Below are 14,176 nucleotides of genomic sequence, written 5' to 3' on the forward strand. Positions count from 1 at the left end.
GAAAACTAGTGCAAAGTGTGATTGTTCAATTTAGTTCTCTTTTATTCAAACTTCGTTTTGGATTACTCATTTTAAATCATCCTTGGCATTGTCAGTTTCTTGTTGATTGATGTTTGGGAAATTTATCAAAATAACCTAGTAATTCGTTATTACCTGCCATTTTCAGAAACTTGCACAACGCCTAAACAGACTTGCATCTATCGATTGGCCAGATAGACGAAAGAAAAAGGTAGCGACAACACTCACCATAGACATGACATCACCAGTCGTGAGTGACGAAGATGACGTCAATTAGTTGCATTCCGTCCTCTTTGTCTGGGAGTCCAGCAAGCTTAGGGGATACACGACGACACTGGACTTGGAAAGAATCTACACCTCCACTGCTCTCGTCATGGCCAATGTGAGGACGAGGATGAGGCATCCAATCAACCGGAGGGATCTCCGCCCAGGGATGCCCCTTATTGGGCTAACTGACCAACTCTTGCAATATAATTGAATTTATTTTCAATTTCATAATGTAATTTTTATTTTATTTTTGTATTGTAAGCTGTATGTTGTGTTATTGTATGATGTATATCATAGTGGCTGTTTGGCGATAGTTGTGACATAGAGTGTGTGGCTGAATGCCAAGGCGTGCAAATAAATGTCCGATGCAGCTATGTTTTATTACTGTGTTAAGTTGTATGTTAATGTTATTTTTCACCATTAGCATGATTTTAGAAATAAATTTCATATCTAACATGCTATTTCAAGATAATAAGTGAATGAAAGTTTAACTGATGAAAAATTACTACTTTGTTATAAATGATATATGATTTCTTAAACTGGATTGAGTTATGCCAAAATGTTTTGCCCTGTTCTTTTAGTGCTATATTACTAGTTATATGTATGATCTTTATTTGCCTTAAATGCTAATTCATATTCATGTTGAGAAAATAAAACAATGAATCTTATTATATATTCTGTTTTTCTTTAAGTAAATGTCATGATAACAAATTGCTTATATTGTTTTTAACAAGAGTTTATGATATGAATACCTACAATAATACCTACAATTGCTTACTTCACGTTGTAACAGCATCGGTAAATACCTACTATTACTTACTTCACGTTGTAAAAGCGTCGATAAATTCCTACGATTACTCGCTTCAAGTTCTAACAGCGTCGATAAATTCATACAATTACTTGCTTCAAGTTGTAACAGCGTCGGTAAATACCTTCAATTACTCGCTTCAAGTTGTAACAGCATCGGCAAATACCTACAATTACTCGCTTCAAGTTGTAACAGCGTCGGAAAATACCTACAATTACTTACTTCTCGTTGTAACAGCATAGGTAAATGCCTATAATTACTTACTTCACGTTGTAACAGCATCAGTAAATACCTACAATAACTCGCTTCCAGTTGTAACAGCGTCGGTAAATACCTACAATTACATGCTTCACGTTGTAACAGTGTCGGTAAATACCTACAATTGCTCGCTTCAAGTTGTAGCAGCGTCAGTAAATACCTATAATTACTCGCTTCAACTTGTAACAGCGTCGGTAAATACCTCCAATTACTCGCATCAAGTTTTTACTGTGTCGGTAAATTCCTACAATTACTCGCTTCAAGTTGTAACATCATCGGTAAATACCTACAATTACTCGCTTCAAGTTGTAACAGCATTGTTAAATACATACAATTACTTTCTTCACGTTGTTACAGCGTCGGTAAATGCCTACAATTACTCGCTTCAAGTTGTAACAGCGTCGGTAAATACCTACTATTACTTACTTCACGTTGTAAAACCATCGATAAATTCCTACAATTACTCGCTTCAAGTTGTAACAGCGTCGATAAATACATACAATTACTTGCTTCAAGTTGTAACAGCGTCGGTTAATAGCTACAATTACTCGCTTCAAGTTGTAACAGCGTCGGTAAATTCCTACAATTACTTACTTCACGTTGTAACAGCATAGGTAAATGCCTATAATTACTTACTTCACGTTGTTACAGCATCAGTAAATACCTACAATTACTCGCTTCCAGTTGTAACAGTGTCGATAATACCTACAATTACTCGCTTCAAGTGGTAACAGCGTCGGTAAATACTTACAATTACTTACTTCACGTTGTAACAACATCGGTAAATACCTACAATTACATGCTTCACGTTGTAACAGCATCGGTAAATACCTACAATTACATGCTTCACGTTGTAACAGCATCAGTAAATACATATAATTACTCGCTTCAAGTTGTAACAGCATCAGTAAATTCCTACAATTACTCGCTTTAAGTTGTAACAGCGTCAGTAAATTCCTACAATTCCCCGCTTCAAGTTTTAACAGCATCAGTAAATTCCTACAACTACTCGCTTCCAGTTGTAAACAGTTTATTACTTACAAAGGTAAATATAAACCAAAAATAAAACTGCATTAAAACATGCGACATGCGACATATCCCAAGCTTTTACAACCTGACTGCAACTACAAGACAAACTATAACTAATTAGGATATATGTCGTAATGGTATCCATTACATTTCTTTTACGAAAATGAGATGAGATTGGTCTTAGAGAAAATGTCTAGATGTTACAAAGTTCTTTAATGATGTTTATAGTATAAGACCCGTGAAGGTCCGAGTTAGAATGAACCTTCAGTAACCCATGCTTTGCGTAAGGGGCGACTAACGGGATCGGGTGGTCAGACTCGCTGACTTGGTTGACACATGTCATCGGTTCCCCATTGCGCAGATAGATGCTCATGCTGTTGATCACTGGATTGTCTTGTCCAGACTCGATTATTTACAGACCGCCGCCATATGGCTGGAATATTGCTGAGTGCGGCGTAAAACTAAACTCACTCACTCATTATAGTATAAAATTCCAAGGTATTTAAAAATTCCAAACTTTTAAGAGATATTATGGCTTTAGTGTATTCGTTTGTCTTAATGTGTACCAACATGTTGAATGTAGTTCTCTGCCCCCAATGTGTTACTGCTGATGTCGGTATTCCATTCAATGTGTTGCTATGTGTTGAATGCATTCTTGTGTCTTTAATGTGTTCATATATTTTGAATGTATTCCCTTGACTTCAATATGTTGCTGTTTGTTGACTGTATTCCCTTGTCTTCAATATGTTGCCGTGTGTTGAATATATTCCTTTGTCTTCAATATGTTACTATTTCTTGAATGTATTCCCTTGTCTTCAGTATGTTGCCGTGTGTTGAGAGTATGCCCTTGACTTCAATGTGTTGCTGTGAGTTGAATGTATCCATTTGTTTTCTATATGTTACCATATGTTGAATGTATTCCCTTGTCTTCAAACTGTTGCTGAGAGTTGAATGTATTGATAGGTTTCTATATGATACCTTGTGTTGAATGTATTTCGTTGTTTTCAATCTATGAGTTGAATGTATTGATAGGTTTCTATATGTTACCTTGTGTTGAATGTATTTCGTTGTTTTCAATCTATGAGTTGAATGTATTGATAGGTTTCTATATGATACCTTGTGTTGAATGTATTTCGTTGTCTTTAATGTGTTGTGAGTTGAATGTATTGATAGGTTTCTATATGTTACCTTGTGTTGAATGTATTCCGTTCTCTTTAGTTGCTGTGAGTTGAATGTACCCTATGTGTTCAACATGTGGCTTTGACGCCAGTGTGTCCAATGTATCCAGTGTGTCGAAGTGTATCCACTGTGTCGAAGTATATCGTGTGTGTGGAAGTGTCTCCAGTGTGTGGAAGTGTCTCCAATGTGTTTCTGTGTTCTTTGGATTGCCCTTTCTTCAGTGTGTTCTTTCGTCTTCATTATTTATATCTTCGACGTGTTGATATTTGTTCAGTGTATTACTCTTACGTCACATTGACTGTTGCCGTATATTTCAGTTGTGCGGAGTCTATGAGGCCGTGGTGAACTGCTGCGGTCTCGGTGCAAGGCAGCTGGTTGGTGACTCCAACATCCACGCCGTCAGAGGCCAGCTGGTCAAGGTAGGCTACCACTCGGTTCACACAATCCTACATGTTCACATAACCGAATGCACTGAAATTAAGTCAAAACCCGTTCTCTCGAATTCATGGGTTCAGTTAGATAGTGGGACTTATCCGTGATTCGACACACCCGACTCGGCCTTAGTAACGCCATAAAACAGACTGCAACGTAACGTGTGGGGTTTTCTTTCAATCAAATCATACAAACTGGACCTTGTGCTACGTTATGTCGTTTATTGCCTTTAATTCGGCCTGTTAGTTTCTATCTATAACTGTTAGGGCCCCGACCTGAGTTCCATTTCAACATATGCCACTTCAAATGTTGGTAAATATAGTACGAGTTTCCGGGGCCAGACTGTGGGTTTAACAGAACCGGGGATTTGAAACACCCGAGTTTGATCGACCGTACTGTTGAAAGTGCTTGGAACAATGAATTTATAGGAGATACTTATGATGTGGAACATTGAATAACTTGCTGTGGTGGCGATGGGGTAGCCTAGTGATTAAAGTTTTCGCTCGTCATGCCGAAGACCCGGGTTCGATAAAAGGAATACGTTCGACACAGCGGTGTTTGACTGTACATACAGTCGTTATGAAGCTGGAACAACGCTGACACATAAAGTTCACACTTCCACACTCAAGTCTCGAGAGGTGCCACCATAGTTACCGTTGGTCATCCACTTCCAGGTCCGAGCTCCTTGGGTCAACATGTTCTACACATCAGAGACGAAGGATGGAGTGAGCACGTACGTCTACCCACAGTGAGTATGTTACTGATACCTACGTCTACCCAAGTTCACCAATACTGATAGTGTTACCGACAGGAACGCATACCCGTAGTGTATAACCCCCACATCTACCCACAGTATTCGACATACTTTTAACCAACGTTGAAATACTAACGCATGCATACGTCTACTTAAATTGTGTTACTGACCCTTACATCTATCCACAACAGTACTGACATCTACCATGGGTACTGTTACACGTACACCTATCCACGGTGTTACTGATAGCAATGTCTACCCATTGTGTTACTGACCCTTACATCTATCAACAGTGAGTATTTTACTGACACGCTTGTCCGTCTACCCATTGTTGCTAAAACGTCTGTAGTCGCCACGAACATGTGGCCATGGGTCACAGTCCCAGATTCGCTCCGGAAGAATATACTGGAAACATTATTTTCGTGCCATTAAGCTGACAAGCTGAGGTCGGCTAAATATGACAGTCGAAAGACCAATCTTGCCCAACCCCCCATCCCTATCCTATCCAGTGTTTGCCCTGAAACGCTGCAGGCCCTAAGGACCCAGGGTCCCGTTCCTCAAAGCGATCGTAGCGCTACGACAGTCGTAAGTCTAAGTTAAACTGTGGGAGTTGTGTGGAACGTAACCCAGAACCACAAAAACTTGTGGGTCCAGATCAGAATGCGTGGCCCCATATTTTAATGTGGTAATAATACTCTTAGTCATTGTTGATGAAAAAGCTGTCCTCCATAAGGACCTGCAGAAAACAAAAGTTGTGGGTCCGAGTGTTTTTTAGTCGGCTTCGGGCCTAAGGACCACATTAAAGTACATAACCAGCCTTAACTCAAACATAACAGTTACTCAAACAGCCATTTAAGAACATAAATTAAACTGGAGCTATTCAATTTGATGTTTATTTTGTCCCCAAGTTCTTATTCATTGTTTTGCTTGTAGGAAATGTGGCGAGCCATACTCCTGTGGTAAAAGGGAGATAAGTATATATTTACTTCGTATAGGACACCCATTAAAATATATTTGCAGCTCTGACGTCGTTAACCTTGGTGGGAGCAGACAGGTTGGAGACACGAATCTAGAACCGGATCTCCATCTTGCTGAAGACATCATCAGGCGAACCAAACAAATTGTCCCTGCCCTTGAGGTGAGTGATATGGCATTGAAGGGAGACAACTCTGTCACTACTGTTGACTCAAATTCCAAATCCATGTTTATGGAATACTCAGTGGCTGGGTTAACGTTTATAAAAGGTGACCAAGTGCCTTACTTAGAGAGTGTGGGTTCGAATCCCGGGACCCAACCCCCAAAAGTACTAGAATTTGATTTTGTGAAGGAATCGAAGTCGCACATATAACATTTTTATCATTTGACATCTTCCATAGGACATTTTCTATTCATTACACAAGATACTGCTACATCCACTTACACCTGGTTATACTGGTACTGCTATGTGACAACTTTCTGTATGTGGTGATTAATAGTACTGCTTTGACAACTTACGCTGTGCTTCTATGACAACTTACTGCACGTGTCTAACAGTCGTTCTACTATGACCGGACACTTCAAGTAGACGAATTACGTTGTGTGTTCATTGAGGTGCAGTATATTATGGTAAGATGCAAATACCAGATATAGATATTGTCCCAAGTCAACGTGTTGTATCACAGTTAGACAATCGACACATTCTAACTAGTATCCCGGGCTGGTTAAAGGTTTTGGGGATATTGTCTCTTCAAACACAGAAGTCCATCAGTGGGTCCACAACACTTTATTCGGCGTCTAAATATGCAGTTACATGATATTGCAGCAACGGTCAGGCAGCATCACAGAGGCGATCGTCAGCCCACCTGCCTAGCCGCTGTCCGAGGGTCCAGTCCCGTTACATAAAAGAATTCATTGTCTATATACTACTGACTGTCAGGCTGTCCTGTATTATCCAGCATGCACCTCATCCATAATGTTAAACTTCCGTGGACAACCGGCCATACTCTAAAGTTAATTAGGGGTAATTACACGCAGGCAGCTGATCTGTACATGGCTGTACTGATGGTCATGATAATAAGCTGCTATTATTTCATGTATATTGTCAGCACTGTGATTTAGATTTAGATAACACAACTTTAACTTAACTCAGAGAATATACAAACATGTCTATATTGCCCGATAAAACCCATACCCCATCAAAGTGCCTACGACACTAGACTCCAATGCTTTTTACGGCGTGAAAACGTGGGAAATCAAACATGGTGATTCTAATGAGTCTGTGTTCATTCTGGACTCTCTAGAGGGTCTACTCCCATTTGTGAGAACTCCCAGTTGTGAGACTCCCAGTTGTGAGACAGTGGAGAAGGTAAGTAGCAAAGAAAACACACCTTACTCCCCTATCTGATAGAATGGATTAACCCCATCTAATTAGGGATTAGCTATTTAACTGAATCTTGTGGGGGTAGCCTAAAAGATAAAAGTAATTAACCTACTCAGGTAAATGGCTTTAAAAAATAAACACTTTGTGTAGGTAACTTCGTGATTATTTGAAAGAGAAATTAATTTACCTACTCAGATTTACGTGATGACACACAAACAAATCATCAAAATTGGGAATAAAAAATCATAATGAAATATTTTATGAACTATTTCTTCTGTGTAAATATAATGATAATCTTTTCAGTATTTCAGTATTTAACTTGTTCTTTATTGAAAACAATAAATGCTCTTCAATGAACAATGTCTTCTGTGTTAATTAACTCATTAATGAACTATGCCTCCTGCGGGTACTCTTCAGCAACAGGGCTGTTCCCACTTTCAGCGTAGGGATGGGGAAGCACCACCTGTGTGCACTGAACCATTAATTAATGTGTCTCACAAATGGGAGTTCTCACAAATGGGAGGGACACCCTCTAGAGACGTATTAATGAATACCAAATGAACGTCAACGTAAGATACTTGACAGATTTGGACGATGTCATGATTGATTTGGACAGAATGCCTTTTGCATGTTTCTCTTCAAAACTTCATTTTTAATTTACGATTGGTAAAATTGGGAGATATATCGGAGTCAATCAATATGATAATATGATAATAATAAAAGTTTTGACAGTGCATCACCACTTTCACTTCCTTATGACCATGGTTCTTGTTTAGTAATCGCTCTTCAAAGATGATTTGCGTATGACGTGAAATGTATGACGAATTTCATTTTGAAATGTCCTCAACAACTGTGCGATTGCAACATGATTAAACAAAAAACGGTGAAAGCGTTGTCAAAATCAAGAATGAAATGATAAAGCTAATTGTGCACGGGGTAAGGGGATGATAAAGATAATTGGCGGGGCATTTATAAGATAACTGTCTTTGAAATGTGTGTTAACGCTTATACTTCCTATCCAACTTGAAAGCTCAGGTTCCCCTACTTGTTTTAGAGTATACATGGACAGGTTACTGGACAGAACCACCGAGACAACTATTGGCGCTAATAGTTCACACCGTCTCTGTTTACAAATAGTTGATAAGCTGTGACTTTGACCTGTCTTCAACCCTGATAGAATTTCATGTTACTGTGTAATGACTGACTGACTGAATTTGGTTTTACGCCGCTTTTAGCAATATTCCAGCAACATCACGGCGGGGGACACCAGAAATGGGCTTCACAAATTGTACCCATGTGGGGATTCGAACCCGGGTCTTCGGCGTGACGAGCCAACGCTTTAACCACTGGTCTACCCCACCGCCCCGCTGTGTAATGAATTCATCTTAGTGGTGTATATTGTAATCGACATAATCTTTTGTGCAATATTTATCAAGATCGTATTTTCGTATTTGTGTCATTCCTTGCAAGTTTACGACACGTTAATCTAAAACCTTCTTTTATTCAGGGCGCAACTGTTGTTGACCACTGGGTAGGTCTCCGCCCAACAAGGACTCCGATACGGATTGAACAGGAAGTACTTGATGGGAATGGTAAAGATATAATGGTACGTATATCAGACCTGTAGCTCACCCTACACAATTGTCCATCTGTCCAGGTCATAATAGAAATAATATCGGGCCACACAAATTTAATCTTTGAAGCACCTTATTGTTGTTTTTGTTTGTTAGCGTATAACATCGCGCTCGGCAGAATTGGACCTGTATGAGTGCGGTCTGTAAAGATTCACGTCTGGAGCAGACAATGCAGTGACCAGGTCAGAGAGTCTGAACCTCCGATTCTTCACCCGCCTCTTTCGACAGGACGAGCTTGCCATGTCACATTATCCGCAGTCTCTCTGTGTTTATGCCCTAGCACTACCAGAAGTATTTTCATTCACCTTTTCTGAAACAGAGCACGCATCGGCGAGATTTTACACAATCTCAACCACAATATCGTTGGCGTCTTCTATGCTTCAATGCTACTTTCGTATGTGTTGAATGACCCTCTGGAGCTTTCCATTGAGAAAAGATTCTTGTGTCATTGATTAGGGAGTCAAGACAACTGCTAGTATTCCATACATTTGCAGGTGGTCCATAACTATGGCCATGGCGCCCTGGGAATCACGCTCAGCTGGGGCACCGCTCTGGAGGCTACAGGGATCGTCAAAAGATGGGCACTATCCCGCAATAGGTCCAAACTCTGACCCTTTGTTCATATAGTTCATTGCAAAACTTGCCGACACTTGTCCTTGTTTAATTGATGACAGTCATCGATCAGTTCCTTGGAGACTATTGGGAAAGTACTGACTTGTATAAATATGGCTGAAATCACTCTCTCGTACAACAGATTGCTTGCCATATTCTCCAACATCACAACAGACACATCACACCCCCACATCACACTTATCTCGCATTACTCTCCCCATGACACAACAGACGCTCCGTACGATCCCCATAACACAACAGGTGCTTCGTACTCTCCCCTTGACACAACAGACGCTCCGTACTCTCCACATAACACAACAGACGCTCCGTACTCTCCACATAACACAACAGACGCAACGTACTTTCCTCATGACACAACAGACGCTCCGTACTCTCCACATAACACAACAGACGCTCCGTACTCTCCACATGACACAACAGACGCTCCGTACTCTCCACATAACACAACAGGTGCTCCGTACTCTCAACATGACACAACAGACGCTCCCTATAACAACAACAGACGCTCCGTACTCTCCCCATGACACAACAGACGCTCCGTACTCTCCACATAACACAACAGACGCTCCGTACTCTCCCCATAACACAACAGTACTCTCCTGCACAACAGACGCTCCGCAACGTACGTACTCTCCTCATAACACAACAGACGCTCCGTACTCTCCCCATAACACAACAGACGCTCCGTACTCTCAACATAACACAACAGACGCTCCGTACTCTCTCCTATAACACAACAGACGCTCCGTACTCTCTCCATGACACAACAGACGCTCCGTACTCTCCCCATAAACACAACAGACGCTCCGTACTCTCCCATAACACAACAGACGCTCCGTACTCTCCACATAACACAACAGACGCGTACTCTCAACATAACACAACAGACGCTCCGTACTCTCCCCATAACACAACAGACGCTCAACGTAATTTCTCAACATGGACACAACAGACGCTCCGTACTCTCCACATAACACAACAGACGCTCCGTACTCTCCACATAACACAACAGACGCTCCCGTACTCTCCACATGACACAACAGACGCTCCGTACTCTCCACATAACACAACAGACGCTCCGTACTCTCCACATGACACAACAGACGCTCCGTACTCTCCACATGACACAACAGACGCTCCGTATTCTCTCCATCATAACACAACGAGGTTCCATTACTCTCCACGTACATAGTACATGACAGAAACAGACGCTCCGTATTCTCCCCATAACACAATTCACGCTCCGTACTCCACATGACACAACAGACATTCCGTATTCTCTTCATAACACAACAGACGCTTCGTACTCTCCCCAATGACATAACACACGCAACGTACTTTCCTCATGACACAACAGACGCTCCGTACTCTCCACATAACACAACAGACGCTCCCTACTCTCCACATGACACAACAGATGCTCCGTACTCTCGACATAACACAATTTTTCTGTAAATAGATTGTGGAAAGATGACCAGAAGGTAAAAAACTCACTGTTGCTGCATGTAGAGTACGCATTATATTTTGTAATTTCATAGTATTTTGATACCTCGCTTACTACATGCTTGAAACTTGGAACTTGTTCTTTTATTTTTTTGGTGTATATTACCTGTTTCACAACAAGACATATTGCATTTAAAGAATTATTGTTTTTCCCTTTAAATCCAAGTAAGATGTTTTCTGGTGTAAAGTCAATGTTACCTTCAGTTACAGTCATTAGCCATCTGGTCAAACTCTCCCAAAGCTTTTTAACATGACAACAATTACAGAGTAGGTGGACAATTGTTTCTAGTTCCTTTGAACAGAATGTACATAAAGGTGTGACCTTCAGACCGATCCTATTTAAGAAAATATTTGTGGGTATTATATCATACAATATCTAAACATATAATTAAACCAAATACTTTGGTTTAACATGTCATTTGGGTTTATTGTCTTATAATGCTTTTGTAAATATGATCCCCATGCAGAGATTACATCTCTCCAAAATGGATTTCTTATGTATGGTTTTATATGTTTTTCCAAATATTCAGGATCAGCTAACCAAAGTCTTCCGTAGTTAGGTATACAGTTATCCACTAATGCTGTCCATTTGCAGTTACTGGAATATAATGTTTTTATCCATGCTATTTTATGTGCATAAATATTATTCTTAATGAGTGGGACACTAAATCCTCCGTAATCAGGTGGCATAGCTAAAACGTCTCTTTTAATTTTGTCCAGTTTGTTTTTCCATACAAATTTGAAGCAGGCTTGTTGAAATTGATTTATTATTTCATCTGGGGGTGATGGAATTGAGGAAAATAAGTGGTTTAATTTTGCAAGCAGTAGTGATTTCAAAACAACATTTCTACCGATTGGAGTAAGTGTTCTTATTGACCATAATTTCATTTTCTTCTCTATCTTTTTGAACTTATTATCGTAGTTCAATTTCACCATTTTGTCAAGGTCTACATCAAACATATTACCCAGTACCTTGAAGTCACTTTGAGTCCAATCTAAGTTCCAGTCTTTACAGAGTTTATATCTACATCTTTTCTTTGAACCTATCCAGATCAGTCTTGTCTTGTCAGCATTAATTTTCAAGCCAGAAAACCTTGCAAAAAAGGATAAAATGTTCATCAAGGCATATAGACTACTCTCAGTGCCGTCTAAAGATAAAGAAGTATCGTCAGCAAATTGTGCAAGAACATATTCAATACTTCCCTTTTTAATACCTTTTTATTTTTATTATTTCTGATAAGTATAGCTAAAATTTCTGCGCATAAGACAAAAATATATGGCGATACCGGATCTCCTTGGCGACAACCTCTGGCAATAGGAACAAAGGTGCTAGCAAATCCATTTACAAGTACACTTGATTGCATATCTTCTAAAAAAGTTCTGATCCACTTCTGAAAACTAGGTCCAAAATTAAATAATCTTAACACATTTAGTATAAAGTTTCTGTCAACTGAATCAAAAGCCTTTTCAAAATCTATTAGAACTATTAGTCCTGGTATTTGGTAAGATTCTGTGTACTCCATTAGATCGTATATCAGCCTTGTGACCTCACCAATATATCTTCCTGGTACAAAGCCTTTTTGATCATCATTTATTATTAGTGGTAATACTTTCTTCATTCTATTAGCTACAACCGCTGATGCAATTTTATATGATGTGTTAAGAAGAGAAATTGGCCGCCAATTTTTAAAAAATAGTTTTGGTTTGTTTTCTTTTGGTAAGCATGAAATAAATCCTTGTTTCTGGGTAACTGATAGATTTTCGTTTTGATATGTATAATTTAACGAGTTTATCAAGAATTTGTTCAAGTCTATCCAGAAGAATTTTAGAAATTCTGTTGTAAAACCGTCTGGTTTTTCAATGCTTCTAGGGTTTCCTCATATGTTAGTTCTCCCTCTAAAGTTGCGGCACTGTCCTCATTCGGTTTTGATATATTGTATTTGTTTAACAAAGAATCAAGATTAATTTGTGTGCAGTTTTCATTTTTATAAAAATAAATATAAAAGCTTTGGGGTGTTTTTTAGTATTTCTTCTTGATCTTTAATGGTTGATCCATCGGGTATTTTAATTTTTGATATAGACAAGTTTAGAAAATTTCTAAATTCGAAGTTTAAAAAGTATCTACTTGGTTTTTCTCCCTGTTCTGTCCATTTTGCTTTTGATCTAATAAATGCTCCCTTTGTTTTATTTGTTTCAAATTCGTTAAGTTCAGTTTTTGTATCATTTATTCTTTTTAAAATTTCTTCTTTGACCTGTAAACTGTCATTGTTATCCAGTTCTATCTCTAAATCATGCAATAATGTTTCCATATAGTTCATTGATTCTGCTCTTATCCTTTTTCCTCTTTCTTGATGTATAGTAAATTGTTAATCCTCTGATTTCCATAAGAATCATTTCCCATAGAAGTTGATCATTAATTTGGTATTTTGGAATTTGGTCTTCTGTTTTTGTGTTATATTTGTTCAACGTGCTCTTATAACAGTTTCCTTGACTAATTGTACATACTTTGGATCTTGTAATTGAATGATCTGAATCTATGCTTGGACTTATGTCACACTTGATAACATTCTGTAATAAACTATGAGAGATCAGAAAATAATCTAGTCGAGCTTGTTTAATTGGAGTAGGTTGACGCCAGGTAAATCCTTTCTCGAAGGGTTTTGTTTCTCTCCATGGATCTTTTAAATCTAAAACGTATATCAGATCTATAATTTTTTCTCTGGCCTTTGGGTTGTTAATATTTTTATAGTTGAAAGTATCTTTTCTAGGGTCTTGTACTAAATTCCAGTCTCCGCATAAAATAGTTTGTGTTCCTCCTAGGCCTTCCACATGATCTTTGGGCGGTGGGGTAGTCTAGTGGTTAAAGCGTTGGCTCGTCACGCCGAAGACCCGGGTTCGAATCCCCCACATGGGTACAATGAGTGAAGCCCATTTCTGGTGTCCCCCGCCGTGATATTGCTGGAATATTGCTAACAGCGGCGTAAAACCAAACTCAGTCAGTCAGTCAGTCCGCATGATCTTTAATTGTATTGTAAAATTCTGGCGTATCTTGGTTTGGGCCATATATGCTTGCTATTGTGTAGACTTTTTCACATATATTTACTTTTAATATTACATAATTTCCGGACTCATTATCAGCAACCACATCTTATTAAGTTATTATTAAATAAAACAGTTGTCCCTCTAGCATTACTTTTAAACGATGTCATGTAGCATTGATTGTAGCCCCATCGTTGTTTAATGATTTGTTCTTGTTCTTTAGTAAAGTGTACATCTTGTTAGCAATATATGTGGGCTTTTGT

At 39.0% G+C, this 14,176-nt stretch overlaps 2 protein-coding genes and 1 long non-coding RNA gene across 4 annotated transcripts in view; 2 read left to right on the plus strand and 1 right to left on the minus strand.

Annotated features, from left to right (window-relative positions):
* LOC124286011 (D-aspartate oxidase-like) overlaps window positions 1-9,476 on the plus strand; it is a 31,191-nt gene extending 21,715 nt beyond the window's left edge. For both annotated transcript variants that reach the window (XM_046722331.1, XM_046722332.1), the window contains exons 7-11: window positions 3,877-3,978; window positions 4,666-4,739; window positions 5,766-5,883; window positions 8,612-8,710; window positions 9,233-9,476. In XM_046722331.1, coding sequence (XP_046578287.1) covers window positions 3,877-3,978; window positions 4,666-4,739; window positions 5,766-5,883; window positions 8,612-8,710; window positions 9,233-9,349 — 510 coding nt within the window. In that variant the 3' untranslated portion in view covers window positions 9,350-9,476. The remainder of the gene's footprint in view (window positions 1-3,876; window positions 3,979-4,665; window positions 4,740-5,765; window positions 5,884-8,611; window positions 8,711-9,232) is intronic.
* Window positions 1,176-2,145, minus strand: LOC124286015. Its single transcript, XR_006900930.1, has 3 exons — window positions 2,057-2,145; window positions 1,638-1,763; window positions 1,176-1,553 (listed from the first exon to the last, which is right to left on the minus strand). It is a non-coding gene; the product is annotated as an uncharacterized LOC124286015 (long non-coding RNA).
* On the plus strand, window positions 9,464-10,563 carry LOC124285997 (chondroitin proteoglycan 1-like). The gene is made up of 4 exons (XM_046722312.1): window positions 9,464-9,611; window positions 9,642-9,821; window positions 9,874-9,962; window positions 10,021-10,563. Exons 1-4 carry the CDS (start codon window positions 9,464-9,466, stop codon window positions 10,561-10,563), a joined length of 960 nt encoding a protein of 319 aa, XP_046578268.1.
* The last annotated feature ends 3,613 nt before the right edge of the window (window positions 10,564-14,176 follow it).

This window comes from Haliotis rubra, unplaced genomic scaffold (genome assembly GCF_003918875.1).
Source record: "Haliotis rubra isolate DU_JTF1 unplaced genomic scaffold, ASM391887v1 Scf372, whole genome shotgun sequence".
Classification (NCBI taxonomy): Eukaryota; Metazoa; Mollusca; class Gastropoda; order Lepetellida; family Haliotidae; genus Haliotis; species Haliotis rubra.